Source organism: Budorcas taxicolor, chromosome 16 (assembly GCF_023091745.1).
Source record: "Budorcas taxicolor isolate Tak-1 chromosome 16, Takin1.1, whole genome shotgun sequence".
In the NCBI taxonomy this organism is placed as follows: Eukaryota; Metazoa; Chordata; class Mammalia; order Artiodactyla; family Bovidae; genus Budorcas; species Budorcas taxicolor.
The window spans coordinates 13,140,318-13,160,967 of NC_068925.1; the positions used below are offsets into that span (position 1 = coordinate 13,140,318).

A 20,650-nucleotide genomic window follows, 5' to 3' on the forward strand; every position below is an offset into this window, starting at 1 on the left:
CAATCTATGTTATAATATACAACATGTCAATTTTACAGCTGACAGAGACATTTATGTGCCACATAAACATATACCCCTTTTAAAGTCTGGAAGATAAAACAATACTTTGAAGTTCTCATTTTCTTTCTTTTACTTCATTTTCAAAGAGCACTGAAATAGCAAACAGAAGCTATGCTTTCAGAAGTAATGAAAAAAAAACAGACAACAATTAAAGTATAGATTTCATTAAAATCATATGCTTAGTGTTATTTCTCACAACGTAAAAACAAGAAAAAGAGTTTGGATACCTTAACCGCAGTTGATAAAATTATTACTCTAAACACAAGATGACAATCTTGAAATACGTTTAAACAACATGTGGGGAAAAGACAGGAATTCCTGCAGGTGTAAACATGGTAGTATTATGCAGTATGCTATTTTATTTCCATTAGGTATGGAAGTACTTTACAGCAGATGCTCAATATGTATCAGCATTTGACTTATTTTATATAATACTATGCAACTTTCTCTTAAAATCAAAAGCATACCAGCACACCTTGAGCCAAATTCAAACACTTTTCTAAACTATAATCAAAACGTGCACTGGACAAGCTCTGGAGTTTTACTTCCAGCCAAGATGAAGTAACAGAGACTGGTTAATCCTCCTACCTTGAAACAATCAGTCAAAATATATGAAACAATAGTTTACTCAATATCTTCTATCAAGTAATGAAAGACAGTGATCTCTCACACATGAAAACTAAGTAAGTAAGCCCTATGGAGGTTGCAATTTACAGCCTTCAAAGTTCCCAACACAGCACAGGGAGGAGAACTCAGGCGAAACTTACCATATATCCTGATTTGGGGAAACAGAGCTGGGATTCCAGTAAGATCAAAGGGTACACCAACTCACAGGCCAGAGTGCCTGAGAAGAGAGAGCTGCACAGGACACCTCGAGTACTCTGGCAGATTACTGATTAGCCCATAGGTAGTTGGAAACTAAAGTGAGGAACAGAACCACCTAGAGGGAACGGAGTCCAGCACCCACACAGGAGGAAGAGCAAAACCTAGTCCCACCAGCCAGGACTGGTATCCAAACAGTACAAGGCATATAAAGGAGCAGGAAAATGTGAGCCAGAATGAGGAGAAATCTAAAGTGAAAAACACTGCAGGACTGACAAAGGCACCAAAATAATACAACTATTCCACACACGCAACAAAGAGAGACACGGACTGTATATTTAACTTGTAAAGGTAAAAAATACGATGCTCGAGACTACCAATATAATAAGAATATGATTACATTAAGAAAAAATGAGAGAACTACATACAGAACTATAGAAACTATCCAAAATGAACAGAAAAAAGAACCAATTCAAAAAAAGAAAAGAACATCAGTGAGCTGTTGAATAATTACGAGTACGAGTAATTAGGTCAGAAAGAGGGGAGAAAAGGAAAAAAAAAAATTTGAGGAAGCAGAATAAAAGCTTTTCTAAATTCACTGAAAATTATGAACCCAAAAATCCCCTCAAAAACTCAAGCACAAGAAACATGAAGAACACTCTCCCAAGTTACGTGATTAATTAAATAGTTCCAAACCTACAATGCAGAAAACTTTTTAAGAAGTCAAAGGAAAAAAGCCACATTTAAAGATACAGAAGAGAATTCCCTGGTGGTTCAGTGGTCAGGACTCCATGCTTTCACTACCAAAGAGCTCAGGTTCAATCTCTGATCAGGGAACAAAGATCCCACAAGCCACAAGGTGCAACCAAAAAAAGAAAAAGGGGTAACAGCAGATTTTTAACCAAAAACAACACAATCAAGGAGAGAGTGGTATATCACACTTTAAAAAGAGGTAGTCTGGAATTCCATATCCAGTGAAAATTTTTTAAAAGGGGGGGAGATGATTTTTCTGAAATAAAAAAGTTGAAAGAAACACCAGCAGTCCTAAACAGAAATAAATGTTAAAAGAAGAACATTAAATTAAAAAAACAAAAACAGTAAGTCAGTCAGGCCAAAGAGAAAAAAAATGGGTACACAAGTCTACAACAGGGAAGAAGAGGCATGGAGATAGTACACAGCATTTTCCCTAGATGTTTAAACAAGAGTAAGAACAATGCACTGTGGTGTTTACGTGTATCAGTAAAACGTACGACAACAGCAGCACAAATGCCAAGAGAGAACAGGAAGCCCCTGGTGCTGAGGTTCCTGCATTGCACACGAGGTGGCAGACCCTGCAGGCAGACCGTGACCCCACACACCACACGCAATGAACCCCAGCAACCACTCGAAGAGAACAGCAGCACACACTACTCAGCCAACGAAAGGGTAGAACAGAATCACAGCAAATATGCATTTAATCCAAGATCAAGTTAATTTCCATTTTAGGGAACAAAATTTTGAAAAGAACAGAGAGACAAAGAGAAAACAGCAGCAAATTATTGACCTAGAATTAAGCATGTTAATAATCACATTAAATGTAAATATTTAACGTATGGTACTTTACAGGGAAAGTCTGCTAATCACTGCTATAAACCAATAAGAGATTTCATGACAAATGAGTGGCTTGGATTATGGAATAGTTTTTAAAAAGATCAATATCGTAACAGAATCAACAAACTTTCAGAAAGCATAAGCACAATGGCTTCCAATCCTCCATCATAAAAAATACTCGAGCATCTTCTTTCAAACTGAGAGCAGGGAAACACACACTGAAGAATGCAATACATGTAGACAGCATGTTAATACCCCTGTTTCCACGTACACTTATATATATATCCTAAATTGCCTATTTTCTATCAAAGAAATTCTTACCTGATTTGTTCAGTCTGTACAATCCCTTCTTTGTGACCCTCCAAACGAGCAGCCAATCTCTCTTTATCAAGGCGTACACACTCTTCATCCTGAAAATAATCAGTCAGTAAATATTTTAAAATTTCACTTAACTTTTAGTACAACAAAAAAAAAACAAACACTGCAAGTAACTTTTGCCAAAGTTCCCACCTACAAAGTCCCAGGCATCACTGGCCTTGGGTCAATTTTATAATACTTTTAGTTACATACAGAACTGACTCATTGGAAAAGACCCTGATATGCGGAAAGATTGAAGGCAGGAGGAGAAGGGGACGACAGAGGATGAGATGGTTGGATGGCATCACTGACTCGATGGACGTAAGTTTGATTAAAGTGTGGGAGTTGGTGATGGACAGGGAGGCTTGGTGTGCTGCAATCCAGGGGGTCGCAGTCAGACACGACTTAATCAACTGAACTGAACTGAACATAAAAACAGTAACAAATGTATGCTGGAGCACCTAAGATTAGAACTGAAAGCTTACAAACAAACTTTATTAAGTTTTTCCTATGATTAAGGCTTCTTTCATAATATATCATAGCTACTCTTATTCGGAAAGACAATATACAACAAAAAATTCCTTCCCCTCAGAAAAGTAACTAAACTTTATTAGTCCTAAATGTTCATTGGAAGGACTGATGCTGAAGCTGAAACCCCAATACTTTGGCTGCCTGATGTGAAGAACTGACTCACTGGAAAAGACCCTGATGCTGGGAAAGACTGAAGGTGGGAGAAGAAGGGGATGATAGTGGATGAGATGGTTGGATGGCATCACCGACTCAATGGACATGAGTTTGAGCAAGCTCTGGGAGATGGTGAAGGCCAGGGAGGCCTGGCGTGCTGCATTCCATGGGGTCGCCAAGAGTCAAGACACAACTGAACGACTGAACTGAACTGATGAGGAGCCTTCACCACAGTTAAAACTTTCATCTTGGATCAAGATGGTTTTCGTATGTTGCCCCAGGTCTTGAATCTTTTAGCATAGAACACCAGAAGTAAAAGCTGAATGTTTTTCAAAGGATCTTCTTCAGAACACCAGGTGCTTCCTACAAAGTGCCCATGAGCCATTTCATACCTGACTTCAACCTTTGCAACTCAGCTTCTACCTTATTTAGATATTAGAATCTCAGGTAAAAGTTAAGTCTGAAAAGTGTTTGGTTACTTAAAAAACAAAACTTACTAACTCTGATCTAGTTCAATGCCTACATTCAACAAAAGAGAAAACTGAGAACCAGAGTCAGTGTCTATGGCTAACGAATACGAAATTGTATAAAATCCATCAGTAGATTCTACAGAACCAGAAAAACGTCGTGCTCTGTGTTCTAACCATGTTAAACTTAAAACAGCCATCTTGCCGGGGTGAATGAAAAAATTAATATCTCAACAAATGTGTTAAATTACATCTAAAATAAAAGTTTAACACATATTACTCAAGTTCCTTAAGAGACTGATTTTAAAGACAACTGCAGCCTAGGTTTCAACCAGATCCCAAGGTTTCTCTCTGCTGGCATAGTGCCTAGCAGGCCCTCAACAGATATTTACTGAACTGAAAACTCTCAGTGTATAATATGGCTACTCATGTAATTCATTTTAACCCTATAAATACTCCGGAAATAATTTCATTATGCTATTTCTTGTTAATTTTTAAAGTTTTCAGAATTCTAGCAAATCTGCAATTCTGAGATATTCAACTCTTTCAAATAATTAAACCATGAATTTCAGTTTTTCCCCAATAAATCATGTTTTTAAATTCACTTATTTTGTACACAATGTGTTACACCTCCTTTCACACAGAAAGAGTTGTGGAAAATTTCAGTTTTGCTGTTACAAAATCTGTACCCAGCAGAGGGGAGCAGCCAGGAGCCAGACTGCCTGGGCTCTAATCCCGGTTATGTGCTCCCCAGCAAGTCACTGCTCTCTGAGCCTGTGAGCTCACAGATGACATGTGTGGCTGCCAATTTCAGGAGGTGATGGTGAGGATTACAGGAATTAATCATGTACATAAAGTACATAGAGTATGACCTAGCGCAAAATAACAACAATGAGCTAATTATCTCTATCATTATCTGAAAAAACAAGTCTCAGGGTACACTGAAGCAAAATCACATAATCTTGGGATCAAATTTTGTCAGTGATTCTACTGTATGTATTTACCAACCAGCTTTGCCCCTAGAGTTACTTTCCTTATCTTTCTCTAACTGTGGATGCTTTGCTGTTCATGAAGCAGGCAAAAGGTACAACTATTTGATTGTTACACAAGTGTCAAAGGAAAACATTTACAGTTTCTAGTAATGTTAACCCTACCAGTGATTACAAGTGTTATTCCTATACTGGTCATTTATTTATAGCCGATTTAGTCATTTCTCAGATTTTAAGTAAGCCTCTAATGCATTATCTTCCATTTTCAGAGTGTTTATATGTAAGTGATCTGAGGCTTGTTAAAAACTTACACAGTACTGTAATTATACAATTTAAATTCCTAACATTTTAAAACTTTGTAAAGTTTTATGACAACCGAGCTAGTTAATAAATTATCTTTTCAACATTAACTGCATTTCTTACAGGGTTCTATTCAACATGAACTGTCCTGTTTACCAACAGTAATATTCCACTTGCTGGCTATAAAATACTACCAAATTATCTAACCTGATAAGTCAACATTGGAAAAAGTAACTGTTCACAGCTCTTCAGAGGGAAGCAAACTCCAACACCACCTTATTCCAAGGGAAAGTGAACCACAACACAAAGGCCAAATCTGGCCCATCGCCTGTTTTATGAAGTTTTTTTGGAGTACAGCCTCACCTTGTCATTCATGCACTTCTCTGCCTACAGTGCAGAGGGGAGGAGCTGGATTAAGACAAGGCCCCAAAAGCCTGAAGGAGGGCCTCTCTGGCCCTTTATAGAAAAGGCTCTGACTACTCATCTAGTCCAACACTTCCATCAACAAGGATATAAAGGCAAAGAAAACAATTTGTCCATCATGCAGCCTGTATGTGAGAGATCTTATAGAATATAAGAGCTTAAGCTAATTATTAATCAACTGCAAATATAACCACTTTTCAAGAAAAAAAGCTCTTAGGACTACGATGAGCGAAGAATCCTTACTATACACAATTTCAATCTCCATTTAAAAAAAAAAAAAAAAGAATCACTTTAAAAATAAAGTTCCATTACCTCAATTCGTGGTTTTTTTGCTTCTGCCAAAACTTCATCTGCAGCTCGTTTGACTATAAGAAAAGAAGAAATAAATGTACAGTTTGGGGACAGGTGTTTAAAAGTTCAGTATAAACATGAAATAAGACATACCTTGAGTAGATCTCTGCAGACCTATTTCTAGAGGGGCACTTCTGTCTATACTGGCCGATGTTGCTGAAGATTTAAAAAGATATGCGAAAAGATGAATATTTGAATATGTAAGATCAGAAATTTATGCAAGGGAAATACTCAAGATCTGTTACATTTCTTACTTAATATAGGATTATGTCTCTTAAAAAACTAAGTTTTAAAGCAAGTTTGTAAAAGTATTTTATTATAAAAGATTGATCTGTAATAAAAAGTTATGTAAGAGGACAAACTATTTTTGACCATTTAACTTACAATCTGACCAAAATCAACTACAAAGAACATATTCCCACATATTACAATGTAGGTATGCAGAAGTGTATGAAAACATAAATAAAAATATAGATGTACATATTAATTCACGAGGGATCAACATTAGCGCACAGCTCTGAATCAGGTGGCGAGTAGTGAGCCATGTGACAATGTAAAACAAAATGTAACACAGAGTTCGGAATAGCAAGTGCATAGGATCTAAAGACAAAAAAGCTACAAGAGCCAGGAAGACTGAGAGCCGATGAGGTCACAGAGATGAACAGAAGCATGACTGTGCAGGTCAGGGAAGGAGGATGAGCTGTATTCCAAGTGTGATGGGAAGGCACAGCATGGCCTCGAGCAGGTGAGTGACACAATTAAGTTCAGATGCTCTTCAAAAACAGGTCCCTCTAAGTGGTGAGCAGAGACTACATGGTAGGAAACAAACAGCAAGGACCTTCAAGAGGGCTGTGCAATGGTCTAAGGAAGAAGGTGGATCAGGGTGGTTATACGATGCTAAGAACCTGTCATACTTTCAAAGATAAAGAAAGGACTTGCTGGTGGAAAGGATGTGAGCTGTGAGAGACTAGGAATCAAAGATTTCTCCAGGGTTTGTGCCTAAGCCACTACATGAATGGGGGACCATTTGCTGAGATGGAAACACTGGGAGACCACACCTGCTCTTTCATTGTCTGTGGCAAGAAGGGAAAGAGGGAGTCAGCACTCTATTTAGGATATGTTACATTTCAGACACCTGTTCAATACCCGAGAGAAGATGCTGACAGTGAATTTATAAATGTGAAGCTCAGTAAAACGTCAATGTTGGAGATAAGGAATCAAGAAAAAAAAGTGAGGTGAACAATGAGTAAAAAGAGAACCTCAAGAGTCTGTTGCCCCAAATGCCAAGTCAAGAAAAGCTTTCCAAAGGCGAGTAAGCAGTCAACAGTATCAAGTGCTACTGAGGTCAGGTTAGCTGTGAAAAGCAGAGACCAAAGGATCTGCCAATCATGCGTCAGCACTGACCTTGTAAGAGTGATGTGAGTGAGACAGTGAGGAAGAGTAGACTCAAGAGAGAATCAGAGGTAAAGAGGAAGCAGTGATACCACGCAACTCCTGCAAAGAATTCTGTAATAAAAAGGAGAAGAAAAATGGAGCAGTAGAGAACAGGAAGCGTGTGTGTGCTAAGTCTGCTCAGTTGTGTCCCACTTTTTGCGACCCCATGGACTGTATCGCCAGGCTCCTCTGTCCATGGGATTCTCCAGGCAAGAATACTGGAGTGGGTTTCCATTTCCTCCTCAGGGGATCTTTCCTACCCAGAGGTAGAACCTGCATCTTATGTCTCCTGAATTGGCAGGCAGGTTCTTTAGCACTAGCACCACCTGGGAAGCCCAGCGAATAGGAAGGAGGGAGTTTAAAGTTTTTAATGAGAGACATTACCGTGTACCTCCTAAAGGGAATGATTCAGAAGAGAACTGATGATGCAAGAGAGAAGCAACAATATAAAGGAAAAGTCTCTGAGAGTGCAAAAGGCGATGGACTCCACATGCAGGGAAGGGCTAGCTGGTCCTAGGAGTAAAGTGCATACACGGTAATAGGAAAGAGAAAGCAGCACGTGGACAGAGTTGCAGGCAGGGGAAGTTTATAATGAGAATTCACAATATCTCCCCACTGATTCTTATTTCACAGGGAGTGGAAACCAACTCCTGTTTAAAAGTGAGAGCAACTTAAAAATTACTCACATGCTTCACCATTGAGATATCCAAGTAGATCTTTTCGGTCAGGTCTTCTAACCACTGGAATATTTTCGGTCTAAAGCCAAAATTTTAAAATAGATATCAAATCGATAACAATTATAAGAAACTTTAGTAAAGTTAAACACTTTTAACATCTGAATTTTATTCCAACTTATCTTGGCAACATATATTAGAATCATATTTCTAGAAAATAACCAGGCTGAACAAATCTAATAAAATCTTGAAAATTTTTAGGCATATTAATTTTTGGTAACTTTATTCTCAGTTCCAGTAACATATTCAAAATTCCAGTAACATATACAAAAGATAACCATTAGAAATAAAACAATAATCCTAACCCTCTTCAAAATACCAATTATATTCTTATTTTTCCCTTGGATAAGTATTTATTAATTCTACTCATGATGTTTTGGATTTAGACCCATAGACTGCTCATTTTATTTAAGGTTTCCAAAGTGCTTTTGTTTCTCACACCCTAACCACACCTCCTCAAAATATGGTACTTGAACTCTTTCAAATAAACTAAATTAGCCACTAAAACTAAATTTTCATAATTAACATAAGTACATGTCCCAAGAATATACAGTGGGGAAAAGACAGGCTTTTCAATAAATGGTGCTTGGAAAACTGGACTATTACAGGAATAAGAATCAAACTGGGCCACTTTCTTATAACATATACAAAAATAAACTCAAAATGGATTAAATACAACAATGAAATTCCGGGAGAAAACACAGGCAGTGTGTTTTTTGACACGAATCTTAGCAGTATTTTTCTGGATCTGCCTCCTCAGGCAAGGGCAACAAAATAAAAAAAGAAACAAATGGACTACGTCAAACTAAAAAGCTTTTGCACCATGAAGGAAACCATCAACAAAATGAAAAGGCAACCTACTGAATGGGAGAAGACATTTGCAAACAATATATTCAATAAGGGATTAGGCTCCAAAATAGAGTAACTCACACAACTCAATATCAAAAAACAATCCATCCAATTATGAAGTCAGTCATGGGAATGTAATGTAGAGCATGAGGAATATAGTCAATAATACTGTTAAGATGTTGTAGGATGACAGACGGTTACTAGTTAGACTTACTGTGGTGATCAAGTCACAATGTATATAACTGTAGAGTCACTATGTTGTACACCTGAAACTACTATTAATGCTGACTATACTTCAATAAAGAAAAAAAGAAAATGACTAAAGAACATTTACGTGTGGTTTAGGCATGGGAAAAAATTTAGGAGACTATACAGTAAAATGTTAATGACATCTGTTTACTTTCTACATTACATATCTCTTTTCTTACCGTTGAGTGTGTATAAATTTTGTAAGCAGGAGAAAGAGTAAAACATTAAATCTGGAAAATGTGTCTATTGTGCTAAATGAGTAGTTTTCCTTTATTCTCTTATATTAGCAATTTGTAAAGAGGTGAGCAAAACAAATAAAATGGTATACTTTAGGCACCAAGTCATCCTTGGACGATAAAATCAATGAATTGTGTTATTACCACAGTTTTCCCCACAGTTTTCATAATGTAAGCAAACAATAGCAGAGTACAGAGAAAAGCTGGTTACAGGATTATACAGTTATAAACTCTGTTACTTTATATGGGCAACAACAAATAAGCACCCTTAATATTTTGGCTAATTACCTTATACTGAATACTGACCATATTTAACTGCACCAAATATTCTGCACATACACCTTGATGACACGAGATAAACAATATTTAATCACTTGAAATTAATTTGTCTTTTAAAAGTTTGGTTAAATTTTAATTTCTGCTTAGGAGTATAAACAAGTAAGAGCGCCCAGGTTTTTTGGGGCTTGCATGGACTACCATTAACAGTTAAAAGATTTGAATTAATTTTCTTTAAATTACTGTATCTAAGTTTGATAATATACTTGATCATTTAGTCTCTAATGAATTATGTATTACGTTATCACCAACAGAAAACAGGAGCTATGAGTCAGAAAAAGTTGTTTCAGAAAGTCTGCTCAAAAGAGCAACAAAGGAGTTAAAAATTTTGTAGAACCCTAGACTTTCCAAATTCTACCCTTTCAATCTAGCAAATATTCAAGAGAAATGACAGTTAAACCTTTTGTGACCAAAGGTCCTAAGGACCACAGTAACAATTATGGCATCAGTTACCTGCTATAGTCATTCCCCAGAGACATACTGTAAACCTAAACAAAGAGTGTGGACTATCTTTATTACCTCAAAATGAATGGACCTATTCAACAAAACATTCTAATCAGTGCCTGATTTCATTTTTAAAGATCTAAGTTAACAGAGCTTTATAGAGCTGCTGCTCTTTATAGATGCTGCTATTTTATACCACAATTTTCCAAGTCACAAATAGTTTCACCCCACATATTGCATTTTTCAATACACACTTGACACTAAATATATATTTCTTGTTCAGAGAAGCAGTGTTCAAGCACTCTAAGGCAGAAAGCAGGCACCTTTCAAGCATCTGAAAACAAATAAATTTATCAATAATGAAGAAAGTTTGTTGATTAAAAATTCATTTTAAAAAGATGTCTACTGGGACTTCCCAGCAGTCCAGTGGAAAGGACTCTACACTTCCACTACAGGGGGGGTATGGGTCTAATCCCTGGTCAGGAAACTAGAATCCCTGAAAAAAGGGGGAAAAAAAGGGGGGAAGGGAAAAAAGCTGTCTACTAAATCTGACTCTTTTTGATGCCAAAAAATCCTTTTTTCTTTGAGATTAAACTAGAGCTCCAAAATCACTGCAGATGGTGACTGCAACCATGAAATAAAAAGATGCTTGCTTCTTGGAAGAAAAGGTATGACCAACCTAGACAGCATATTAAAAAGCAGAGACATTACTCTGCCAACAAAGGTCTGTCTAGTCAAAGTTATGGTTTTTCTCCAGTAGTCAGTATGGATGTGAGAGTTGGACTATAAAGAAAGCTGAGTGCCAAAGAATTGATGCTTTTGCACTGTAGTGCTGGAGAAGACTCTTGAGAGTCCCTTGGACTACAAGGAAATCCAACCAGTCCATCCTAAAGGAGTTCAGTCCTGAATATTCACTGGAAGGACTGATGCTGAAGCTCCAATACTTTGGCCACCTGATGTGAAGACCTGACTCATTGGAAAAGACCCTGATGCTGGGCAAAACTGAAGGTAGAGGAGAAGGGGATGACAGAGGATGAGATGGTTGGATGGCATCAACAATAAGATGGACTTGAGTTTGAGTAGGCTCCAGGAGTTGGTGATGGACAGGGAAGCCTGACGTGCTGCAGTCCACAGGATCGCAAAGAGTTGGACATGACTGAGCAACTGCACTGAACTGAAACTAGAGTTCTGAATATCAAGGTCTTCCCACAGGCTTACACAATTTTTAAAACATCCCTAAAAAACAGCTCTGAAACTCCTACTACTATAAACGTTACCCACAACTCACAAGTTTAAAAAAAAAAAAAACACAAATTTTTAAAAATCCACATAAATTGATCTAACTTTGACCCTCCAGGAGACTTTCTTACAGATAAACCTTTCATTCTTTTGATCTGAAACTCATGAGGGAAGTTATCACCAAATAGGATCAACTATCAAATTCAAACAAGTCTCTAAATGAATTCTACTTACAGCTGCACGTCGGACATAGACAGGATGAGATAGGTGCACATTATTAAGTAGAAATAAGATCGAATCCAATGTGTAGTACTCTCTAGGTTGGCCTTCCTTCCCAGTCCTGAAATGATTAAGACAAGATTTTTACTCACAATTCTAATACAACTCCTTGAGCTTAATCATATAGCATTATCTACACACACGGTGCTATCCAAAGAAAAATATTCTTAAGAGTATGAAATCTAATAAGTGAAAATGTCATTTGGGCAAAAGGAACACAAATGCAAACAATGACAAAAAGCAAGAGGTAAGAAAAGTACTATTCAAACTTTATTACTACAGACTTCTTAGAATTTGGTCCAAATTAGCTTCTGGGCTTTGTTAATAGAGAAACCTAATCAGTTAGGAAGGATCCATAAAAGAAACAAACTGATTAAAAGAAGCCTACTAGTCACTCAGGCTAAACTTACAAGAAACTTATCATGTCTTCTAAGTAAGATTCTGCTGAGAAAACACCCTTACCAACATTCTTTAACACTACAATTAACTTCAGAGATATGATTCTTATGACTTCTCTCAAATTAAACTAGTGATGTAAAACCAAAACTAATTCTACCTGTGATAAAACAGTCATCCAGGAGTGCAAGCCCTTTCATGCAAATACATACTACTACTTGCTCAACAAATGTTAGTGTCCAATCCCACTGTCCTATTACATTCTCCCCATCTAGAAATATCAACGTATTGTTTAAATTCATCTGAATATGGCCCAATATAATCAGTCCCAAACTTATTTTTCTAGGCTGTATTTCCACTTTTTCTCTAAATCAATATACTTCAAACCACGTATCACTTATCAATCACTGTACTATGAAGTAGATAATACATGAGTAACAAGTTGTATCTCTTCGTGATATCGTGATATATTAAAAAAAAAAAACAATGCACTGCATTCAGTAAAGGTAAGTATTAATGTCATGCATATGTGTGCATTTCCCTAAACACAGAGAATAACACTCAATGAAAATACATGTACTGGTGTGATTCACTGCTGCAAAAGTTTGAAATCTACTGTTGTAAGCACTCTTTTCTTACTACTGGCTTCACTCAGCTATCAAAACATTTCCTTTCCAGCTCTCAGGTCTTTAAGCATGCCGTTCCCTCAGCTGGAAAGACCTAGCCCACTACTTCGCCCTCAGAATTCCTATCCATTCCTTAACATTTGTTCATTCATTTATTCAAGAAAAACCTAGCATGTCCATAGGCCAAACACACTTCTATGAAAACTTTCCAAGTTAGAAGTGATTGCTCTCTTTAGGAACTGGAATTCGATTCTTATCAAGTTATGTGTCATCTCTTCCACTCTGACTGAGATAACCTCCTTTGAGGCACCGACCTAGGTTTTCAAAATATTTTCCAGTTCTCGGACTGAACAGCCTTACACTGTGAATACTCAACCATTTTTTAAAGAAAAACCAATCAGTTAAAAATCCAATCAGCGCTGAGCTCCTACACAATGTGTGGGGCAGAGGACTTCCTAACCTCTTCCAGCTTGTTACTCCCCAAATCAAATAGACTTTTCGTCACATAAGCTGTTAATTTGTTTTTAAAATGTAAATCTGCCTTTTGAAAGGAAAAAAAAAAAACACACAGAAAACTCAGAATGATTTTACGCATCTGCACAAAGCTAATTAAACCATAAGCAGCCCAAGATGCCAAAAAAATTAAATAAATAAAACCCAAGGAACTAAACTTCCCCTAGCTTTTCATCAACTCTTCCTAAAGCCCACTGCTCCCATTCAATCAAGCAAAATAAGTATGGAAGTTTTCGTCTAGGGCTCTAGCTATCCAAATGAAACGTCACTGAGAGAGGAAGGGTTCACTCAAAAAGCCCCTCATGATGATCAGACCTATTTTTCTTTTGAAATACATATGCATATATCTATTCTTTTTCAGATACTTTTCCCATGTAGGTTACAGACCTCCCTTCGGGTGTCTTCCTTAAGGACTTAAACTCGGGCAACCCTCACTGGGATCAACATTCCCAGACACACACTCTTCACACACATTTCCCACACAATCGCACACTCTATTCGTTCCCCACTTAGAATGGCAAAGTTGACTTCATTTCAGCAGGAACTTTCTCCCTGAGGGAGACCCCTGCCTTCACCTCCAACAGATTCCGACGACTTGTCCCAGGTCGCCGAAATCTTCCCCGTCCTAACCTGACGGAGTGGGTTCCCTTCTCTCTCTGCTTGAGGGAATCGCGAAAGGAGACGGAACCGACCAGGAGCTGCAAAGGGCCAGCAGAGACCATCGCAGAAGAGCCTCCGAGAGAGATTTAAAAAAACAACAACAACTAAAGGACAAAAAGAGCCGCCCGAGGACCCGGCGGGGCGCTCCTTTATATGCACCTATGCACCCGGCCGGCTCTCCACACACAGGGGCAGAGACCTCCACACGGAGGCAGAAACCTCCACACGGAGCCGCGGAGGAGGGACCCCTCCGAACGCCGCTCCTCCCGCGCCCTCCTCACAGACGAGCTGCAACTTCTGCTCCCGGGAAAACTTTTCCCCGGAGCACCCCTTTTCCTCAACCCGCAAGGGGAGCGGGGGGGAGGGGTTCGGGGAGAGAGAGAGGGGGACCCGGGGGCGCCCAGCCCTGCCCCCCGCCGCAACAGACTCACCCCCAAACCACATAGTTGGTCTTCACGTTCTTGGGCCAGGAGAACTCGCCGAAGATCACTTCGTCCCCTTTCACCACAATCTCCTTCTTCTGGATGTTGTACTGTCGCAGGACGCTGAGCACGTCCGCCATCTTCGCCCCCCTCGCCGCCGCCGGCCCCGGGCCCCGCCGCCGCCGCCGCGCCCGCCGCCCCTTTCGCCTGTCGCCTCAGCCCCCCCCACCCCCCGCCCCTCTGCCTCGGCCGCCGCCGCCGCCGCCGCCGCCGCCGCGAGCCAACTGCAGTCGCACTGGCAGCCGTCCGCGCCTACGCCAGCAGCGGGGGAAGGAGCCACCCAGGCCGCCGAGGACCCCGCGCTAGGAGGCAAGGCCCCGCCGCGGGCTGCCCGCGGAGAACGCCTGACCGCGCGCGCCGCCGCCGCCCGCCGCCAGGGGGCGCCGCGCCCGCCCGGGAAACGCCCCGCCCAGACTCCCACTTGGCGCGCGGGGCCGACTCCCGGCCCGCAACTCATAGGGCGCGGGGACGCAGCGCCCACGTACGGCGCACGTACGGGGGAGCCTCGCCCGGCGCACGCGCGGGAGCGCGGACCTCATCCTCCTTTCCCCCGCCCCCGACTCGCCCCACCACGCGCAGCGCGCACGCGGCAGGCGACAGGTGCGCGCGCACCTGCGCGGGGAATCTGGGACGTCAGTTCCCAGAGCGCGCAATGGGTGCTCCTCGACGGGCCCGCAGTGTTGGCCGCTGGCCAGTGCAGTGTGGTCTCTCCTTTAACCAGGCTGCAGCCTGGTGAGAGGTTTGCAGAGCCAAGGTTGCCGTCCCGACGAGGTTGGACCCACCTAACAAATGGCCTCTTGATAAACCCCTGTAGAAGGGAAAGGTGTTTGGGGAAAGGTGTTGCTTTGGGGGTTATTTTTTATTTTGTGTTTTTAGTGGACTCGCCTAGTGAAAAAGGCCAAAGATCAATGCCGGGGTACTGGTGTTTGTTAGCTGCCTTTTGACCTCAGTCAAGTTACACACCTTCTCACAGAATCAATTGGTTAATGGAGAACATGGAAGCTAAAAGCATCATGCAAATCAAAAAATCATAAATATAGGATCTTCCCCTTCTCAGTTCCATAGATGGTGGCTTTTTCCGTCTTGTCCCCTTCTCCTGGCCAGCCTCAAGGGGCTACAGTTTAATAGCTGTCTTCCGAGATGCTAATAGGAGAGTTAGAGAACACAAGCTCAGTTTATTGATACAAATTCAGTTTACTGTGGCATGTCTACCTTAAACATATCCCATGGGCCATTTTTTTTTAATGTCTTACTATAGCAGAAAAGGAAAAAAGTCAACTTTGTGATTGACATAACCAAATTCTTTTACCCGATTTGAAAGAAAGCAATTTTCGTTATGTGCACTGCAGAGAGATCTGTAGAATGTGGTTCACTTTTCTGTATTCACTCTTCAGCCATTTTGCAGCTGAATTTGAGAAATTTTGACTATTCTGTAAATTTTCCTGTTACAATAGTATTTTCCTAAACTTCACCCCAAATACGTTAAAAATAACCTTTTTATTTATCCCCAGTACTATCTACTCTATTTATACTTGTATCAGAGCATCCAGTACTACTTGACTATCTCACCGCAGAGGAATTCAAGGAAGTCAGGGTTTTATGATACATTAGGAGAGTCAATTAGAGTCTCCTCAGAAGATACTGAACTTTGTTTCCCACACCAACGATGACTTGGTCCATTAAGACTGCTACAAGAGAATGACGTATACTAGGTGTCCTATAGACAGATTTATTCCTGATAGTTCTGAAGGCTAGGAAGTCCAAAATGAAGGCACCGGTAGACTGTGTTTGGTGAGAGCCTGCTTGCTGCTTCAAACACCTGAGTCTTCATATTGCATCCTCATCTGGTGGGAAGAGTGGTCTCTGAGGTCTTTTTTGAGCAAGGTCCTAGTCACCCCCACAAAGGTCTCACTCTCAGTACTATCACTCTGGAATTAGAATTTCAACTTATGAATTTGAGGAGAACACGAACATTCAGTTTTATAGCAATAACCAAAACCAGTTTCTCTTTTGGAGTAAATTATGTGGGTTTTTTTGAAGGGTAATTATTCTTTTTTTCTATTCCATTAAAGTTTATTACAAGATATTCAATGTAGTTTCCTAGGCTATACAGTAGGTCCTTGTTATCTGTTTCATATATAGTAGTTTGTATCTGCTGATCCTAAACTCTTAATTTACCCCTCCCTCTTTCCCCCTTGATAACCATGTTTGTTCTCTATGTCTGTAAGCCTGTTTCTGTTTTGTAAATGAGTCCATTTGTATAATATTTTAGATTCCACATGTAAGTGATGTCATACTATTTTTCTTTGACTTCACTTAGTGTGATCATGTCTAGTTCCATCCATATTGCTGCAAATGACATTATTTCATTATTTCTTTGGCTGAGCAGTATTCCATTGCATACTATGTCTTCTTTATCCATTCATTCAGGTTGCTTCCATGTCTTTACTATTGTAAATAGTGCCGCTATGAATATTGAGGTGCATGTATCTTTTCAAATTGGAGTTTTCTCCATATATTTGTCCAGGAGTAGGATTGCTGTGGTGGTTCTAGTTTTACCTTTTTAAGGAACCTCCAAACTGCTCTCCATACTGGCTGCACCAATTTATATTACCACCAACAGTGTAGGAGGGGGTACCATTTCTCCACATCTTGAGCGTAATGATACTTAATGTAGTGAGATGTAGCATTAATAATCTATTGCTTGTAACAGTCAAAGGGCTGAAAATTGTAGATGAGTTAGTTTTTAAATCCCTTAAAACTGCCTCACTAATGTTGGTTCAGTAATGTTGCTGTCAAAATACAATAAAAGGCAAGGTCAGTTGTAGAGCTGAAAAATTAGAAAATTTTCCTGTAGTCATGTACGGATGTGACAGTTGGGCCATAAAGAAGGCTAAGCAGCAAAGAACTAGTGCTTTCAAATTGTGCTGGAGAAGCCTTTTTTGAGAGTCCTTTTGGACTGCAAGGAGATCAAAGAAGTCAATCCTAAAGGAAATCAACTCTGAATATTTGTTGAAAGGACTGATGTTGAACTGAAACTCCAATACTTTGGCCACCTGATGCGAAGAGCTGACACATCAGAAAAGATCCTGATGCTGGGAAAGATTGAAGGCAAAGGGAGAAAGGAATCGCAGAGGATGAGTTGGTTAGATAGCATCACTGACTCAATAGACATGAATTTGAGCAAACTCCGGGAGATAGTAAAGGATGGGGAAGCATGACATGCTGCAGTCCATGGGGTCACAAAGAGTCAGACATGAGTTAGCAACTGAACAACAACAAACAGAAAAATATTGAGAAATTAGCCTTGTTTGTTGGTCTTAGAATGAAAGCTGCTCATTTTCTCCAGTCATTATCATCTTCTAAAGAATTCCTAACAATTCTCAGTTTGAAGTCTACTAGTAGAATAAAGCCCAGTGGGATTTCCCTGGTGGCCCAGTGGTTAAGAATCTGCCTTGCAATGCAGAAGACCTGGGTTTGATCCCTGGTGGGAGAACTAAGATCTGACATGCCATGGGACAACTAAGCCCATGCACAGCAACTAAAGAAGTCCCTGCAAGCTACAACTAGAGAAATAAGCCCATGCACCACAACACTTAGCACAGCCAAAATTTAAACAATAATTTTAAAAAAGAGTATATCGGAGGACAGGAAACCAGTAATTATCTCGCTAATTTTTTTCTCCATGAGTGTACATTTTTATATCATTTTAATAATTTGGAGGTAGTAAAAATAAGCATACATACCACCCAGAGACATTTGTTAATCCATTGCTTTTCCTAAAAATAGGAGTAAACAAAATTATGTTTAGTAACCAGTGGTTTTTCATTCTGCTTTTTAGTTAGAAATTGTCTGGGCATCAAAAGATTAGTTATTAATTAATTTAATTCTGTGTCTCATGTCTTAAAGTTAGTTAAAGATCTGGAATTTAGGATTTTTAGCTAACACATTAATTCCTCATTATTTGTAACATTCTAAGAATTTATTGAAAAAGATATCTGTTATTACCATTTCATTTAGTTAAATACAATTACATATATTTTATTTTTATATATGTATTTATATATGCACACATGTATGAATATGATTTTAACCATGGTGTAGAAACAATGATATTTCATTTAACTCATAAAACCAACTTTGCAAATTTAAGAAATTTAAATTAAGAGAAGTTTAACCCTAGTCCTGTATACAACAAAATATTGTGTTGACATTATTTTTATATAGTAAAATAAAATGTAAAATACATACTATGATGTCTTCTCTTCTTTTGGAATTAAGTTAAGCTTTGTATTCTTATAAGCATATAACTAGGGCTATTCAGTATAAACACTTCTCAGGGTTCACAAAATAAACGCTAAGACTTTGATGACTTTTTTTTTTTAATATTTTAACTGTTTATCTGGACTAGATATTCCTAACTATGCCAGTTAGAAAGCTAAGCATACAAATTAATATTGTGGTGTGAAACATGAAGGAAGAAGGTTTGGGACATGGAAGTGGCAGTTTTCAATTGCAAGGAACCCACGAGAACTGCAGTGTTCCCCAAAGATATGCTTGTGCAACGCTGCATCTCTGGAAGTTGCCCAAAGGCTCAGCATCACCAAACACAAGTTGGACAAACCTCTGGCTTTGAAGCAGGTGGAATTATAACTTTAAAACAGAGACTTGAGGCAAAGTTGGTTCAGAGACACTGGTCCGAGGAGACTATGCTCATCACCCCAGGACCAGCTCAAGCAAGGACTTATGAGGTCTCTGCCTGTCCTCTTCCCATAGACTTTCCCTCTAAAAGACAACAAAAGAAGCAGACAGGCCTCAGGAAAAAAAATGTTAGAAAGCTAGAAAACAGTTTTACTAAGGAGCAGTTCGGATAACAGATATCTGATAACAGATACTCTTCTGATCGGATAACAGAAGGATCCCCTGACACTTTATTCCGAAGAAAAGAAAGTAAAACCCAACACGAAGGCCCTCAGCAAAATACTAGAGCTCAATTAAACATCAGTTTACCTCCCCATTCCAGGAATGAGGGCTTTAAACAGGAGACTATGGAAGAGATTTCAGCTGTCCAACCTAGAAAGTTGTGGGTCCTGTTTGTAGACATGAAGATCTGAACTCAATCTTGGTGGAAATTTCACTTCTGTCGGTGACCTTCAAAGAGTGACCACCAGGAGCCCACTGTAGGGGAGAGGCAGTCCACCAAGGGCCCTGGGAGCCCCTGTGTGTTCTTTCTGAGGGTGCCAGACTGCAAGGCTCACCCATCTTCTGATTCTAAATAGTTTCTGTGTAAAGTAATAGAGGCAACTAAATGTCAAAGTAACTGCAACCTCACTTCTGTTCAGCCGGCAGGCAGAGACTGGTTTTAATGGCATCTTGTTATAACCTTTGCTATTGCTCGAAAAGTGCTGGATGCTTAGCCCTGGGTTCTTTTTCTGTAAAGTAACACCCTGAATATACTGGTGTCATCTGGCCCTCCACATCTCCCTGTTAGAACTGAGGCTCAGGAAACCAGTGTAAACATGCTGACAGTCTAGCCACTGCTTCCAAAAATAAAGTCCTTCTCTGATCCAGGAATCTTGTGTCTTTTATCATCATCTATGAAACTGATGCAAATTAGCTTGGCAGCTTGTAAGTACAATAAAATCTCAGACCCTTCACAGTTCTTGACCAGGAGTTGGCAAATTTTCCTTGAACAGTCGAATAAGAGATATTTTAGCATTTGTGAGACATATATAGTCTCTGTTACATATTCTTCCTCATTTGTTTGTTTAATTTGAAACAATCCTTTGATTTACAAAAAATCACTCATAGCTTTCAAGTCACAGGAAAACAGCCCACAGAGAGGATTTGGCTTGAGTTTGCTGGCTGTTGTTCTTGATACATTTATTAGTCAAAGGAAGTTGGGCATATTGACTGTTTGCTCTAAGAAAGACTACGCATTATGTGTATCTGTACAGTATCTCCATAACAGGATGTTAGGATTACTGTAGGCTTTGGGGCCTGACTAAGGTAATTTGGGGAAGTATTTATGGATGTGGAGCTTTTCTCAGCTATGACTGGATTTCTTAATTTTCTCCAACACAAGTGTTGATAAACTTTTTCTGTAAATGGCCAGATGGAAAAAACATTT

At 39.5% G+C, this 20,650-nt stretch overlaps 1 protein-coding gene across 1 annotated transcript in view; it reads right to left on the reverse strand.

Moving 5' to 3' along the window:
* CDC73 (cell division cycle 73) overlaps positions 1–14,609 on the reverse strand; it is an 85,045-nt gene extending 70,436 nt beyond the window's left edge. Inside the window, exons 1-6 of the mRNA XM_052653707.1 lie at positions 14,470–14,609; positions 11,799–11,904; positions 8,164–8,233; positions 6,137–6,199; positions 6,005–6,057; positions 2,794–2,882 (exon numbers count right to left, since the gene is read on the reverse strand). Coding sequence (XP_052509667.1) covers positions 2,794–2,882; positions 6,005–6,057; positions 6,137–6,199; positions 8,164–8,233; positions 11,799–11,904; positions 14,470–14,600 — 512 coding nt within the window. The 5' untranslated portion in view covers positions 14,601–14,609. The remainder of the gene's footprint in view (positions 1–2,793; positions 2,883–6,004; positions 6,058–6,136; positions 6,200–8,163; positions 8,234–11,798; positions 11,905–14,469) is intronic.
* Positions 14,610–20,650: the final 6,041 nt, after the last annotated feature.